This window comes from Sphaerodactylus townsendi, linkage group LG08, assembly GCF_021028975.2.
Source record: "Sphaerodactylus townsendi isolate TG3544 linkage group LG08, MPM_Stown_v2.3, whole genome shotgun sequence".
NCBI classification, from domain to species: domain Eukaryota; kingdom Metazoa; phylum Chordata; class Lepidosauria; order Squamata; family Sphaerodactylidae; genus Sphaerodactylus; species Sphaerodactylus townsendi.
This window is the reverse complement of record NC_059432.1, coordinates 37,962,696-37,979,581: the sequence shown is the minus strand read 5'-3', so window position 1 is coordinate 37,979,581 and position 16,886 is coordinate 37,962,696. Positions and strand designations below refer to the sequence as shown.

The 16,886-nt window shown below is 42.2% G+C and overlaps 1 protein-coding gene across 1 annotated transcript in view; it reads left to right on the top strand.

Moving 5' to 3' along the window:
• Positions 1-13,827, top strand: part of LOC125437402 (kinase non-catalytic C-lobe domain-containing protein 1-like) — a 38,606-nt gene extending 24,779 nt beyond the window's left edge. The window contains exons 4-5 of the mRNA XM_048504872.1: positions 8,307-8,453; positions 12,872-13,827. Coding sequence (XP_048360829.1) covers positions 8,307-8,453; positions 12,872-12,979 — 255 coding nt within the window. The 3' untranslated portion in view covers positions 12,980-13,827. The remainder of the gene's footprint in view (positions 1-8,306; positions 8,454-12,871) is intronic.
• The last annotated feature ends 3,059 nt before the right edge of the window (positions 13,828-16,886 follow it).

Here is a 16,886-nt window from a genome sequence, read left to right as displayed (position 1 = left end):
GTTCAAATTGAGTTATTAGGTGGGAAAGCAATAACTATTTGGAATTTAATGCTTTGGTTCTGATTACCAGAATTTTGTAGTTGACATGCTTTAAATCCTTCAGTTCACCTAAACTGGGGAGATTAAAATCTGTCAATGTATATTCAAGGTATTCTCTTGGCATGTATATGTGCATATGCATTTTTTAAAATTTAAATCATTTAAAAGACCAGCCTGTGGTTTTCCGAATACATTTGAAATAGGGATCAGTTAATCAGGATCAGTCGCTGTCTTCTGTTCAGGAACACCTTTGTAACTTTGGATTTTTCTGGAGTGTTTTTATGAAATGGATTATGATAAACTTGGGGGGGGGGGTATTGAAACAGTGGAAACCGCAGTTCTGATATTCATTTGCTGAAACTTATTGAGACACAAATATTCACGGCTTATTGCTGCCTTCTCAAGACTTCAATGCCTGCTGTGTCCATAGGGAAAGTTGCTGTTTATCATAGACACATAACTGACAGGGATAGCCTGTGACACGAGACTTTAATTGCAGAATTCATTTGACTTAAATAGCAGAGAGAGGCTGAGTCCAGGGTATTTATTTGTAGAGCTAAAATGGTGAGTGTATTTGCTGAATCCCACTTCCTAAAATCAGACCCTGCAGCCTGTTGATGTTGCATTTGTAGTTTATGCCTGAAGCAGTGACCATCTGGTATCTCCAAAATTTATGTACACCCATGAAGCTTAAATAAACAGAAGTCTTGTGGTTCTTTAAAGGCTAACTTTTTTAGCATAACCTTTCATTGAGTTGAATCCACTTTATCTGATGCGTTTGTTGGTTCCTCACTTGGCATGCATGCATGCATACATACTTACATAAGTGTATATATAGAGTCATAAATAGATAGGCCATGAAACGCAGGAAGTACAGAATAAATCATATGCAAAATTATGTTGTAATCAAATAAAATAGTCACAGTAGCAGCAATTGGTCATGATGCAGTTTCTTTAGATTTTGCTAAACTGATTAACACTTTCCTTCTGCATCCAACACAGGACGAAAGAGGTCAGCCCCTATGCAAGAGAAGAAACAGACTTGTTTCTTTTTCTTGCCTGAGGACAAACCTCTTGTCCCTGTGTCAATCTGAGAAGGAGAAGTGACTTTAAGTATATTAAGATCGATCGATGGATAATAAATACAAACTAGTATGTCTGATAGAATTCCCTGAGTGGACATGAGCACATAGTTCGTGTCCAGGTTTGTTAGATCACACATGATGCATAGGACTGCATCAAGCTGGGAGCAATAGGTGAAAACAACCAATGGTGTTCTGTTTGCGCCTTTGGATCTGTTTTCTAGTAGGCTGTTACCGAGTGCCAGTATGACTTTTTAAATCTGTTTGTTCATTTTGGTGACTGGGTATTATAATCTTAAGGATGTCTAACATAAATCCTCCTGGGCAAAAAACTGGAGCAAATGTGATTGTCCAATTGTGCTTGGCTGTAGGCGTTGAGTTGTGTGATACTGTAAGGCTTGTAGCTGGGAGCATGTAGGTATGTCTGGTTGTCAGTGGGCTTCCATTGTGAAATGCCCTTTATGTGATCACTGTGTAGTTGTTGTACCGTAGTATCCAGAGAATGTAGCCATGGTGTGGACTAGTCACTTTCAAGTTTGTGGTTGAGTAAAAACTGTTGACATTCTGGTGGATTTTCTCAATCACTTCCTTCCTTAAATGTCTTTATTTATGCAAATTAAAATTATTTGGAGACTTTGTTTGCATGAACTTTTTTCTGCAGCAAGTATTTGCCTACTTATTTTTTATTCCCCTAGACTAGATATTTGCAGGACAGTCGTAAGTTGCATAACCACACTCATCATTTCAAAAAGCATGAAATGTTTAGCTGTTTATGTTGAGTTCCCCTCATTCATTTTGTCACTCATTTGTGCAGAGATTTTTATCACCCATCAGTTATGTGATTTTGTAAAGGGGAAGCAAAGGTACGAGGCTTTGGGGTTCAAATTTGGGTACATGTCTTGATCATTCAAAGCTCCTGGCTGTTTTATTTTTGCTCTGATATCTGCAGGGCTAAGGCTTATCTCAAGCAATCAAAATGTGTGTCAACTGCACCTATTCATGTGTTGCCAATTCACACTGAGATGTGCCTGAGATTCAGTTGTTATACTAAATAGCAGACAGAGCCAACAAGCCAAAGCTGCGAAGAATAGATTTGCTGCAAGATAGCAGTAGTGCTGCAGCTTCTGCCCCTCCCTTTAACAGTGGAAAATGCAAAGTGGAAAATAACACCCTGGCAGTTCAAATGAGATGTTATGTGACGTTTACTGTTAGAGGGTTTATCCTGGTTGGTTTCCTGTGTCTTTAATGTGTTTTAGAACTGTCTCCTAGCTTCTCGACCTGTAGAAATGTGGTATGTAGTTCTTCAGTTATTCCATGGAATATTTCAGAGCACTGATATCACACCCAGGTGGAACTGTAGCATGCCTTGGTTATGACTGTTTTTGGGCTACTTTCTTCTTTTCCCATTAGGGGTAGGAAAAAATTGTTCCTCTCATCTTGTTTGATCTGCTGGATAGCCCTAAAAAGCATCAGCTACTTCAAAACAAGGCAGCCTGGTTATTAGCAGGGATTGGTGGGGAAAATTCATATTATACCATATTATACTGTAAGGACTGTGCTGGCTGCTGATAGGTTCTTTGGCAGTATTCCAAATGTTCTTGCACGTACAGATCCCTTCCAGTGACAATCTTCTCAGGACCTGTTTGTATACTAGGGCTTGTGGAGGATCTATTTACTATTGGCACCCATAATTAACATTTCCTGTACCAGGCTCATGAGACTTTTAAGGAAGCAGCAACTGGATGGAAAACTCCTGGTGTCCTTTTACCGCTGTGCTATAGAGAGTGTCCTAACCTCACCACTGCATCTGTGTGTATGGTTCTCCCAGTTGCACAGTGGCCGAATAGGAAGAGGAAAGCTTCCAAAGGGTTTGATCCTGCCACTACTGCACAAAGGGATTATCGGCTGCTCTCCCCCCCTCCTTGGAAAAGAAATCTATAATGCCGAAGCCCTGAATAAAGCCCAAAATAATATTCTGAGGGACCCGATCTCATCCAGCCACACTCTCTTTTAAACTGCTACTGCATCTGGCCAGACGGTACAGGGCCCCTCAGAGACTAGGACAAAGAGGCTTAGAGACAGCTTCTACTCTAGGAGCTGTGGCTATGCTAAACTCCGCTGCTTCATATTGATGTATTTGGAACTGTGATGGCGGGATGGGTGGAGGGATGATGATGTATGAGTCTGGAAATTGTGTGCATCAGAGGAATGCTGCTGTAAGGAATTTCTAAGATTTGATTAGGTGCACAATGACAATAAAATGCTTATGCTTATAGCTTTCATGCTTATGTCCCTATCTTTTATTGGCTGGTTTTAAACGGTTTTGTATCATCGAGGTGTAGGATTTTAATGTTTTACAAGAGTTCTCTTTGAGGAACTGGTTCTACATACAAAGATGCAAGTAGTCTTAACCATTAAATAACACCCCAAGAATGGCACTTCTGGGCCTAAGATATTTTCTACTAAAATTTAATGTTTATCTTATTATGTGTTTTCTTAAAGATTTTCTCCAATGAAACTACTGAGTTCTCAAGACTTTCTGATTGATTTAGATATGCTTGCATAGGTGTCAAACTCGCGGCCCTCCAGATGTTATGGACTACAGTTCTCATTATCCCCTGCCATACCACATCGGCTTAACGGCGGGGACGTGAAGGGAACGTAATAGTCCATAACATCTGAAGATCGTCGAAGTTTGAAACACCATAATCTTGAAAGTCTAACTTATATTCATCTTTTTTTATATAGACCTTCCATACCATGTTTTTCATTGGTAGTAAACTTGAAACCAATACATCAAACATACCCCGTTAACCACTATGCATTGCAACCACATTCCATTCTATCCCTTCCAGGATTTTGTAGCAATTGTTTTGTAGAGTCTTAAATATTGGCTTGTAGTGACAGCCCAAAAGCATTCTTCCTGGAAAGTCATTCTGCCTTAGTTTATTTTTAGATATTTTTTTACTGTAATGTGGAATATCTGGTGCAATGCACATCTCATCCCATAATCCTCCTACTGATTTTCTTTGATTTCCGCTTCCTTGTTTTTTGAGTGACAGTCATGATTTGTGTGGACTACGGTATCAATATGGCTATTTATCCCACTTTGGCTCCTGATCCCTCATAACTGTGTTGCTTTTTGCAAATTTGCCATGCGTCTGCACCACCATTATGGGATTCAAAAATATCTACGAGGTTTGTGCCTGCTACTAATAGCTGAGAACGCCCACCAGTGGCTGTAAGATGAGGCAAAATACAAAAAAAGATGTGTGTTTAGGTCTTAGTGAACCTTTGAAGCAGCTGAAATTATTCAACATAAAAAGATTTTTGAAACAACAGTCCTGACAAATGATTGGATTCAAAAATTTATTGGGCTGAAGGAGGCAGTGGTCCACCCACTCTTAAAAAGACCATCATTAGATCCTGGAGATCTGGCCCGACCATTAGCCTTCCCGTCTCGAATCTTTGGTTTCTGGGGAAGGTGAGGAGAGAGTGGTGTTAGACGCAACTTCAAGGTTTCCTGGTTCGGCGCATCGACACGGCCCCTTGTTGCCCAGTCCGGCTTCCGTGCTGGAAGGCATGGGGCCGGAGAACTGTTCCTCGTCGCCGTCACAGAGATGCAGCTCCATTATGCAGCTTGACCAAAGGCGGATCAGTGGCCTGCTGGTAATGATATTAGACCTTTACACTTGGCGTTTGATGTGATGCTCTAACCACGACCTTTTGGCCCACCCGCCTGGCGCTGCCTCTCTGGAGTCGCGGGGCATTATCCTTCAATGGATTGGGTTCCCTCGTTTCTCGAAGGCATGGACTCAGCAAGTTGAGTCGTGCAAGGGGCTGAGGCTACTCCAGGAAGTGCCAGCTTCATTCTTGCGTGTGTACCCAGGGGGGCATTACTTTATCCCCTGGGCTGTTATTTAACATCTACATGCGACCCGCCCTTTGCTCAGCTGATGCGAGAGTTTTGGGCTGTCCTGTCATCAGTATGCAGATGACACTCCAGCTCATTCTGTTGATGGAGGGGGGAACAGCCACACGCCCCTCGCGGCTCTACAGCATTGTTTGGAAGCCCGGTTGCTGGTTGAAGTTCGCACGACAGAAACGGTTAAAGAACTGAATCCATCGAAGGCGGAGATCCTCTGGCTGGGTCATTGCCAGGGGAGAGGGATGTTTCAGCCGCCCGGTGTGGGAGAGGTCACATTGACACCGACCCCTCCGTCAGACGCAGAACTTGGGGGGGTCCACCTGGATTAGGTCTCTATCAACTGGAGACCCAGGTGGCGCCATATAACCGGGAGTTGCTTTTTCCACCTCCGTCAGGCCGGCGGTTGGCCCCTTTCTCTCCCAGACCGACCTGGCCACAGTGATCCATGCAGCGGTCATCTCCAGATTAGACTATTGCTTAACTCGGCTCTCCTTGGAGACCTTCCCTTAGCGCTTTGATCTGAGGAGAGTTAAAAAACTGGTCCAAAATGCGGCTCTTGGCGTTTGCTTTCGCAGAGGTATTGCCATCTGGGATCACATCCAGCCTGCAATGCTACGCCAGCTGCAATTGGCTTCCAGTAGAGTTCGAATCATCTTCAAAGGGTGTTGGTACTCGACGCTTTAAAGGCCTTCACAGCTGACCTGGGACCTTAAGTATCTTAGGGACCGCATCCCACCTACGTCGTTCCAACCACGGGCCTCTTAGGCTCAGCAGAGGCCAATCTACCTGATGGTCCCCTGGCCCTTTGATGATAATCTGGCTGTAGCCTCCCGCGATGGGCCAGGGCCTTCCACAACCCTGGCCCCAGCCTGGTGAATGAGCGGCTCTTCCACCAGTCCTCAGATGTCGAGACCTCTTGAGGACCTTATGGAATTTCTGCAGGGCCTTGTAAAGGAATGAGGGCTGTTCAGCGGGCTTTGGAGGTACCTAGCCGTTGATGGTGCCTCCCATGGCCATACATCTGGGCCTTATCATCTTGGGATTGCTGCCCTTCCCTCCGGCAAGAGGGTTTGAAATTGAGACTTCATGGAGGCCATTCTATGAAGATTAATTTAACTATTATAGTTAGTTTCCTCATTTTACTGCTGCTTTACCCCAAAGGTTTTAGCTGTTTTTAGCTGTACCACGGTGAGATTTGCTTGTGTTGGTATTAACCGCCCAGAGCCCCTAGGGGATGGGGCGGTCTAAAAATCTGAAAAATAAATAAATAAATAAATAAATAAATAAATAAATAAATAAATAAATAAATAAATAAATAAATAAATGGCCAGAAGAATTTGGTGAAGTAGGATGGCAAATACAGAGAATTTTCCCAGGTGGGAAAACATTGTGAAACAGTAACCTCTGTTTAATAAAAGAGTAACTGTGGGAAAGAAATTAATGAAATTTAATTTAATTTAATTAATGAAAAGTGAATCAGGACAGAACCCCCCCCCCCCCCCCCCGAATACAGCATTCTGAATAATGGACTCAGGGAAAGTATATCATATGTGACCACAAGTTTCTGCCTTGCTAAATTCACTTTGCATAAAACAGTTGGGCATTCTAGTTGCCAGTCATGTTAGACTCTTTGTGAAGGTTATTTTTTGAACTCCATAGATAAGTCTTTGGTCATGGAAGTGGCCGTGCAGATGTTGGTTTCCAACAACTGTTTTTGGTTTCCAGCTTCAGTTTCTGGCTTTCCACGTGTCTCTATTTTTATGTTAATAAGTAATTGGTAGCTGGATGGTTTCTGAGAGAATCAGGGTCTGCCTGAAACCATGGAGAACTGCTGCTTACCGGAGTAGACAGTACTGACGTTGATGGACCAATGGGCCGATTCAGTGTAAGGCAGCTTCATGTGTGTGACAGGTTTTATTCTTCCACTCTGCTCAGCAATGAGTGTTGGCTCCTACAAGCAGAGGAGCATCTTGCATCAGGGTGAGCCATGCCTTATGGAATACACCACTGTTAGCTGAGCAGAGTGGTCAATGGAGCTCTAACATCTCTGATGGCATCAAAGGATGTTTATATGTCATCCTTGTAAATGTGCAGGGTTCTCTGATGGGGATGTACTGATTTGTTGTGAGCTATGCAACACGTTTCCATGGACACCACTTGCTTTTGTCCAAGCAGATAAATAGCATGTTGTTTAGAGGTCATGCACTGGTAGCTGTGGACCAGTTTTTAATTTTAAGGGCAATTTGAATGTGTCCCCCCCTCTACATATGTAGAAATGCATGAATGTTTTGTTAAGAGGAATCCTGAAAACTGTATGTGGATCTTTAGATATGAATGTTATAAGATGCCTTTTTGCTGAACTGTACTGTTGATTCATCTATAGCATAAATGTGGCTGCAATTGACTGTAGCCTTCGAGGGTCATTACCAGACCCATTTAAATGTCTGGAGTTTTTGCATACAGAGTATATCTCCTTTTATTTAAGATTTGTCCTAACTATATCTAGAACTTGATGTCATCACGTATGCCTTTGATGATGAATCACACAAATTAGGTCTCTGTTTCATGTATATAATGTGATCAAATACATACATGTCTCACAGGATGAATTGTATGCATATTTACTATTCTGAAGTGTTTCTAGTATAGAAAATTTTGTCTTGCATGATATTCACTGGTGCGTTGGAACATTTTTTTTGTCTGTCTTCTTGATCTTTTCGTTCACTGAAAGATTTTTAACAGTAATATATTCTAAAAGCGACATATTTACGTGTGTATTTGACAAATACTTTACCAATGCTAAAACTCTGAGAACGATTTTAATGTACTTGGTGAAAGCTCCCCCTAGTGGAAAGCTACCAAAATACTTTTGCTGGTTTTACCTTAAATCAGCAGAAATGTTTTAACATTCAATGTTTAGAACTGATTTAGATATTTCACAATTTACACACTTTTCCCTATCCACAAGATAAGGGAGCAACTTTTCATCATCTGTCTCGCTTGTCTTCTGTCTGTTGATCCCTTCTGTGATTACCTCCTAAATGAACATCCATTTCCAACCCAAAAATACATTTTAAATTAGAAAATCAATCCCCATTTAGTCAATATTGAGTTACGATGGATAATGAGGGATGAAGACATTTCTGCCATGATTCACAAATTACTTGCACTGCTTTTGACTCATAGATTTTAATAGAGTTAATCTGATTTAAGTTATAGAATGGTAGTTTGTTGAATATCTTGTCCGTTGCTTGCAGGCACATATGTTTTCTTTGGGAGTGACACTAAAAATGGTGGTTGAATATACAATGGAGGTTGAAGGACCTTCAGAATTTAGTGAAGATCTACAAATTCTGCTTGAACAAATGCAAGAGGAAAATCCTCATGAGAGGCCAGATATTGAGGTAAAAATGGTCTTGGGAACTAATAGAATACTATCATTTCACGTTGACTTATTTTGCTGTTACAGCATAGGACAGAAAAAAATCAAATCTTCAGTCTTGTGTTCTTTACTCTTTTAGAGTTAGCTGCATGGTGTCAGATGTGATAAAGCAAATAGAATAGTGGTCCTTTTTGAAGGTTTACCCTTGCGCTAATTTTTTTAGCTACCATAGCTGATACAATGAAGCCTGCATGTGTATTCTAGATCTGATCCCATGGATACATATGTTCACTGTGGTAGGCACTAGAACAATTGACGTGCTACCAACAGAGTTGCCCTGATGCCTGTTGTAGTGGAAGACCTCCTGCTACCAACCCACACTCCCTGCTGGCACTCCTTTGAGATGCAGGAGAATTTTTTTTAATGGCCACCAGCATGACAACATGTCATCACTTCCAGGAAAAACCTGAAAGCAATATTTTGCCGTCCTAGGGTGTGCCAGAAACTCTATGGCTTTACTGGAGAGCTTCCTGCAATTCTTTGATTAATGTGCTGTCACTTCTGGTTTTCCCAGGAAGTCATGTCATGTTGCTTATGACATCAGCCACCCTTCCTCAACCTCTCTGTTGTATTTTAAACTCATGCCAATAAAAGGTTGATGATGATGATATCAGCCACCCACTCATCTCCCATTAGATTCCAGCCATCAGTTCGCAACCCTAGCTACCATATTAGAAGCTGCACTAACATAGTCTGAATGTTTTGGAACAACACCTTTCCCTTTGTTGCTTTCATATTATTCAAAGCAAACTGTTTTTTTTTAATTCAGTAGAATTTCCAGTTGGTTGGAGGTTTGCTTCAGATCTAAAAGAACATGTTAGAGTATGATGGACAGCACAGAGACAGGCTGATGTGTGGTGTCCTTGTTCCTTTACCTGTTGCCCTTAAGGCAAGCCCAGCTTGTTCAAAACTCTCCCTTCCTTAATAACCTAAAGGGAATACTCAGTTTCATTCATATTATGAGCATTGTCCAATCTTTTAAAGATCATTAAACAGGTTTGGATTCAGTTCATTCTCAGAACTAATAAGAATAAAAAATGAGAAATCTTGCCTATTGGCAACTCCTTTATTTGATCAAATATGGTCCTTTTTTCTGGCAATTTCTTCTGGCAATCTTGCATTGCATTCTTGGAATATTACCAATGTTTTCTAATTTATGCCTGAGTAAAAATGTTTAAACGATGTGGCACCCTATCTCCCCAGTCACTGGCACGGGTCCCAGGTCCATCCCTCCTATCGCTTCCCGGGTGGTGTCAGGCCCGTCCTCACCCCTGGTTGCTGGGATTTGTCCTAAGTCGGCTAAGTGATGCAACCATAGGGTGGTAAGGCCCCTGACTCTCCTTACTGCTGGGTCCCTCATCTGCCCCTCTTCCGCGGAGTGCTTGGCCTACCCTGTCCCTTCCTCAAAGGCCCCTACACTGACTCTGGCTCACTTCCTTCTCCACACTCCCTCTACTGCTTTGTTTCTTTGCTTCCCTCCTCTGTGCCTTCTTTCCTTCGTCTCCTTCCATCCCCTTCATTTCCACCTCCTCTCTCCTCTCACCACCCCACCCCACCCCACCTCCCCTCCTCCCTCTTATCCCTCCCCAGCCCCAGGACCCAATTGGCTTTGGTGCTGCTTCCGGGCCACGCCCCTTCCTTCTTAGCCCTTGCCCCGCCCTGCTGACTGGGGCTGGGACATTTCTAAAATTGGAGTGGACATTGCAGTGGGGGCTCCTAGGGTCTCTGCCCCTTTTCGCTAGTTTGTCGTGGCCTAGGTCTGCCACTGTGGTGGCAGTGCCTTTCCTCCCACTCATGGCCGCTGGACCCCGTCCCTGCACCTCAGTCGGGCTGGCAACATAGCCCGGTGAGTGGGGGGCTGGCGGGCGGCTGCTGGGGGTTGCCTGGCTCAACTGGCTTCCGAGCCAGGAGGTCATCTGGGGCTGGGACTGCTCTGGCCCCTGACAAATGAGTAGATATGTTGTATAGATTATGCCACTAATTCTTAAACTGTGGGACAAAATTAACATGATGAAAAGTAACATTTTGCGATTTTTCTGCTTTCTTTGACGTGGGGTTCCGTTTACATTGGTCAACATGAACAAGGCTAATGCTTTACAAAATTGTCTTTGATTTGAAGGCTCAATGCTAGCCTGATGTTCTTTTCCTGTATTTCATTATACTATATAATTTTTTAATGTAGAGTTACTACTGCTGTCCTGACCTTGACGGCCTAACCTAACACAATCTTGTCAAAGCTTGGAATCTAAGCAAGGCTTCCCTTGTTCGTCCTTGGAGGGGAGACCACCAAGGAAGTCCAGGGTTGCTACACAGAGGCAGGCGCTGGCAAACCACCTTTTTGTTCTTGCCTTGAAAACTCTAAAGGGTTACCGTAAGTTAGCTGCAACTTATGGCATTTTCCACTTCTGTCATCCACCTTAGGTCAAGCTATGATATGTTTTTGACTCACCTGTTGAATACTAGTGTAGTAGATCATCGAAACATCTTTCACAAAATATATATACAGAGATGGATTGTTCCAAATGTACTGAAGGCATCTGAGATTTTCATTTCTTGGAGGAGACTACCAAACTTTTTGGAGGGGCTGTTATGATCTGTGATCCAGAATGCCATATTGCAATTGTAGACGGTTGGATACAACATAGACAGGGGTTTAGGGGAATAGCTCTATTCAGTGCAGAGGGGAAACTGCGTCCAGGGTGCGCCCTGCGTCCCTGCCACAGCACTGCCCGCCCCAGGACACCCCCAGAATGCCCCGTAATGCCTCCACCATGGCCCCTCCATGGCCTGGCCACGCCTCCGCTGTGGCTCCACCTGGGGCGTCACTCCCTCCCTCCCACCCCTTTGGTGCTACGGCACTGATTCAGTGCAGTGGAACAAAATAAAAGTATTTTAGGCCTTGTTCTCTATGTTGGGGGTACCTGCGACTGCCATTGGGATGGTTGTCAATTGAAAATGCAACAACTGACTTGTCTCATTGGGTCAAACACTGTGTGACTGCTTGTAATAAAAGATTACAGAATCAAGATCAAATAATAAATTTTAGTAGCACAAATCTGCAAACACTTGGTTTAATATTTTTAGTTACTTAGAAATTACTATGTTGTAATAAGGCTATATTGGTTGCTAAGAGATTGGATGTTCCCCCTATTACGAACATTTATTAAGTATTGTAAGATGCTGCATTTCAGACTGGCTCCCAATACTCTAGAAATGTAAGGGTTGGAAGAGGTTATGGCATCTTAAAGTTCCTTAATTGCTTGCTTTACTGATGCAAAACATTGGACGTTTCCCAGTGATCTCTTCTGTCATTGGAATCATGCTATCTATGACAGTGAGTTAATTGCTAAATGCTTTACTTTACAATTGTCATTATAGACTATCATATCACTGTGTAAAGAAAAACTGAAATATTCTTCCTCCAGTGATGCTTGCCAATGCCTCTCTGCTATTGGAAGAAGAGTGCTTTCAATTGAATCTTGTGACACCTTTCAAGGTACAACTTGCATTCTTTAGATATCCTGGAAATCCAGAACTGGTATTCTAGTCTGGTGGGGCAAATATCTAGTTCCTTTTTTCCACTATATTAAGTAAAAATTGTACCAAAAATCTATTTTTTCATTTAGCTTTTCAAATTAATTTTTTTAATAGTTTCCATTTTTAGAGATTTGTATTAGGGTGCCATTCACTGCTGAGTTAACAAGTATTGAGAATGGATCACAGCTACTGCATAGGTGCAGTGCTAGAAACTGTTGCACTGTATTAGTTTTGTGAGCTCAAGTTTAGGTCAAGCTACTGTCCTGGCAGTAGCTACGTACCCAGATGCTACCTGGCACATACTTATTCATCGTCAAATACGGAATCTTCCAAAGGGGAGGCTGGAATATTGAATGCATCCCTACCATTAAAAGTCACCCATTGTTTTATCCTTACCACATCATATTGGGCAGTAGTCTCTTTTATAAATGGTAAGAGAGCCAACGTGATGTAGTGGTTAAAAGCAGTGGACTCTTCTTTGGGGAATCAGGTGTGATTCCCCACTCTTCCACATGAATGGCAGGCTCTTATTTGGTGAGTTTATTTTCCCCACTCCTTCACAAGAAGCCTGTTGGGTGACCTTGAGCTAATCATAGTTCTCTTTGAACTCTTAGCCCCAGTGACCTCACAAGGTGCTGGTTGCGGGGAGGGGAAAGCAAGGAGATTGTAAGCCACTTTGTGACTCCTTACAGGAAAGAAAAGTGTGATATAAAAACCAGCTTTTTCTAATGCAATGTCAAGGCATCATAGAACACTCATGTAATGTCAGTGTTGTATATAATAAGAACAATGATACAATGAATTAACAACTTTTTTTATGAGAACATTTTTTTCTCCATCCAGATAGTTGTGATAACTTACAGAAAGGAAACGTTGATGAGTGTATTTCACCCTACGAACAGTGCTCTACTAAAAATAACTGCAAGCAAAAAAATTCTTCTCCACAAGTGATAGACCTGAAAGCTGTTGGTGGTGGAAACTTTTCTGTGATGTATTCTGTGAATGATAGAAAATATGATACCGGAGAAATTCACATCAGCTCAGAAAATGAAAGATTTTACTGTCAACGTGTTTCAACTCAACTTACAAAATGCAATGAGGGGAGCAACAACATAAAACACAATAACAAGTGTATGAATGCTCTGGACACAAAACCACAACGAAGTGACTTGAAGAGAGGTGTACACACAAAGAACAGCATGAGGAAAATACAAACATTTCCAGAGCTAACATTGGAATCTGAAACAGACTCAAGGATTGTCTTCCCTTCTGTAACACGCAGTGGGCCACTAATGAGGGCACATCCATTAAAACCCAACTTGTTCTCTGTAATCACTAATAATGAACATACTGCTTTAGAGGGAAAATTAAGTCTGTGTGGTACCAATAATCAACTTGGATTAAAAGCAGACTATTTTGAGGAGACGAATATTAATGTAGAGGACTCTTCTTTTCATCAATTGTACATGTCAGTCTGTATTGACAAAAACACAGACCTTTTTACATACAGCCCGGCTATTTTTGAAAGTTCAGACAACAGCAGCGTGCTGAATAGACCAGATAAGTCAAGTGTATCCCCCCAAATGCTAGCATGGGAATACTCTACCGGAACTTCTCCAGGGGCAAGTGAACCCAGTCCATTACATGTTAACAGAACAACCACAGCATTAACGGTGACCAGTGTGAACAAATGCGGATCAAGCACCTTAAATTATCCAGAACATAATTGCACTGAGATGAAAGATTGCTGTATTGAAGGTGAACAAGATGGAGGCAGGGAGACAGAAATGAAAAATAATGAGCAGGTAAACAGCCATTTAACTGAAAAATTGTACTTATTTTTTATGGCATTTAAAGAACTTAACTATGTCTTAGGGAATATGAGTTATTTTCCATGTGTTGTGTAGCCTCAACTTGAACCAAAAGAGCATGCTACCTTGAGTATCAAGAATTAGTTGATTTTTCTTCATTTCCAAAGGTTTGAGTAGCAAGTGTTGATGTTGAGCAAGGTGCATGGTGACCTATAATGTGTGGCTGAACTAGTAATGTAGGATGAAATCACTACAACAGAATAATAGGTTGCAGGCAGAGCTGAAGTCAGTTATTTACCATTAGTTTTCCAGGAACTTGTCCTGGACTGGCTTGTTTGTACCTATAACTAAGATGATGTCATATTGTGTGGCACATTGTACAAAGTGCTTTATTATGCACCTTCCTAATGCAAATGTCTCAACAGATTTATGAGGGAAGTGCCCGAACGATAGTGAATGACTGCATGTGAATGCCTTGGTTTATGACAAGAGCAGTCGTGTGGAAGAATTTTAAAGCTTCTTACTGATGTAATCCAGTTTTTAAGTAACGTGCAGGCTATAAATATACTGTTCCTATCTTCTCTGTCATCCGTGTAGAGGGCTCAAACAGTTTTATCAGTATAGGGCAAAGAGGGGATTTTGAATCCTTTCCCCTACAATGTTATTTCCTTGCTTTAAATCACCTCCTGGATGCTGGAGTCATGGTAAGAGAAATATAGGCATATATTAAAACTTCTCTACAGGTCTAGCAGCACCTGAGGGAACTGGTAGAATAAAATCAGGGAAAGTGTGCTGTGGTCCCGGCAATGGATATTTCTTGTACCTTGAATGATCGGAATTAATTGGTTGATCTCTACTGAAGGATATTAAGCTTATTAAACCTGTGTTTCTTCATGGGTTTTCTCACAGTTACATATAATCGTTTCAGTTGCCCATGTATGCCATATCAATATATTGAGGAAGAACATCTGTAAAGGCAAAGCAATAATGGGACAAACTTAATCACAACCACTTTAGTTGAAGGTTCATTGTAATCCATTCCCATTTATCCAGATATGTCAAGACCTTTGAAGATACAAACTGCACAGGCTTTAAGACATCTGTTTTCTGGTTAATTTGATGCTATTAACATTTCAAACTTGTTTTAGAACTAAAACCTCCTTTTTAATGACATATAAATGCCACTAATTAAGAGGTTTGTATGTCCCTTTGGAATAAGTTGTATGCTATTTCTGTCACCTTGATCAAATGGATCTAAACCTTTAAGGGGGCTTCAGGGCAGCTACAGATTCCCATGAGAACGGAGGCTTCTGCACTCTCTTCAGAGTTGTGGATGGTTTTGTCTGTGCCGTGCCTGAGGCATTATACCTTTCATGGTAGTGCAGAGAACGGTTGAAGGCTGCATTTGTTTAGAGTACAATGAGAACACTCAAGTCCAGGCTGTTATTTTGGATGCTCTCTTGGTACCCGAAGATAGGGCTTACCTGGCACTAGTTGCTCTCTCCCATACTTGTCTGCATTAATGCCATATTCCAGCTTCCTTAATCCTCTGCACTTTGCTTCACATATGCATTGCAAAAACCATTCTCCTGCTGGATCCAAACCTGTACTTTTAAACTTTTAAAATGTATTTTCTTTATAGTTCACAAATAAACCCTTTGGTCCGTTTTGCACAGCACAAAAAAGATGTGTGTGGGACATCTTAAAAAGAGGTGACTTTTCACTCTGTACCCCCCAAAATAAGATGTCTGGGGGACGTATTAAAAAGAGGCAGCTTCCAATGTGCTTTTCAGATAGCAAAGGTGTCAGAGGGGAAAGAGGCTGTTTTCCACCTGGGGGTTCTGGAGTTCCCCATAGCACCCAGACGTTCCCCATAGCACCTGTTACTGCAGCGTGTCTAGCATGCTGTTGCCCTGCACTGCCATGCAGCAGTGGCTTTGCTATGGGACTTTCCAGAACTGCAAAGGTTGGGGACTTTTTGGAATGCCCCTCTGTTGCTCTGGTGGCTTTTCTGCCAAGAAACCTCCTCAGCAGCAGAACAAGGCCATTTTTTCCTTCCTCGCCACTGTGGCCCACCCATCCAATGGACGGACACTGACACACAACCCCCCCCCCCCCCCGGCAGTGGAATTAAAAACACAGAGGGAGAAACCTTGCAGAGAAGTGGCATGTGAAGGCGCTGCAAATGGGATGGCGGCAATTCACATGCAAGGATTTTAGATCAGGGTGAGTGCGCTGATTCGCAGTGCCAATTCAACTAAATTGGTGAAAGTGAGTGGAGGGAGTGGGGGGGGGGTAGTGTAACCCTGCCCTGTATACCCTGCCTAATGAATTACTGGATTTTCATATTATTTCTCACACTGTGTGCTGCAAAATGCCAGTTTCCATGTTTGTGTAGGTGGATAGCAGAGTGTTCAAGCTGAAAGCAAGCCTAACGCAAAACAATCTGTTTGCAGAGATCTATGAGTTACTCCAGGCAATACTATCTGGACGTCTCATAACAAGGACATGAATCTTTGATTATCCTACCCTGCCAGAATACTCCTTTAACATAATGGAATCTGCAAATCTCCTGAACACCACACCTCGCTAAGCTGCTTTTGGAAGCCACTATGCCTTTGAGAAAACATTTCCTAAACAATTGCTTCTTTCTTGCATTTCCCCCACCTTTCAGATATGATCTCCCTAACAACAAGATCCCTTCCTAAATCACTCAAGCCTCAACCAAATTTGAATACTTAAGGCAGAGAAGTATCTCTGCATAAACCATTCAAGGTTTCACTGATATAATCTAGGACCAATTTGCCCAATTTCCCAGGGAGTAGAACAATAGATAGAGCTGCTAGTTAGCTCAGCCCTGCAACCAGCATAGAGGCAAGAAACGAAACCTAATGCAAAGGGTCTCTTTTCCCGCCAAACTAGCGATCCACCCTATAAAAGTCCTGCTCACCTTAAGTTCATTGCTCATTTCTAACCTGAACCTCCCTTGGTCAAGTTGGTGTGAGACATGATATATCGTCCTTCACTTGGGTCCCTATGTTGGCATA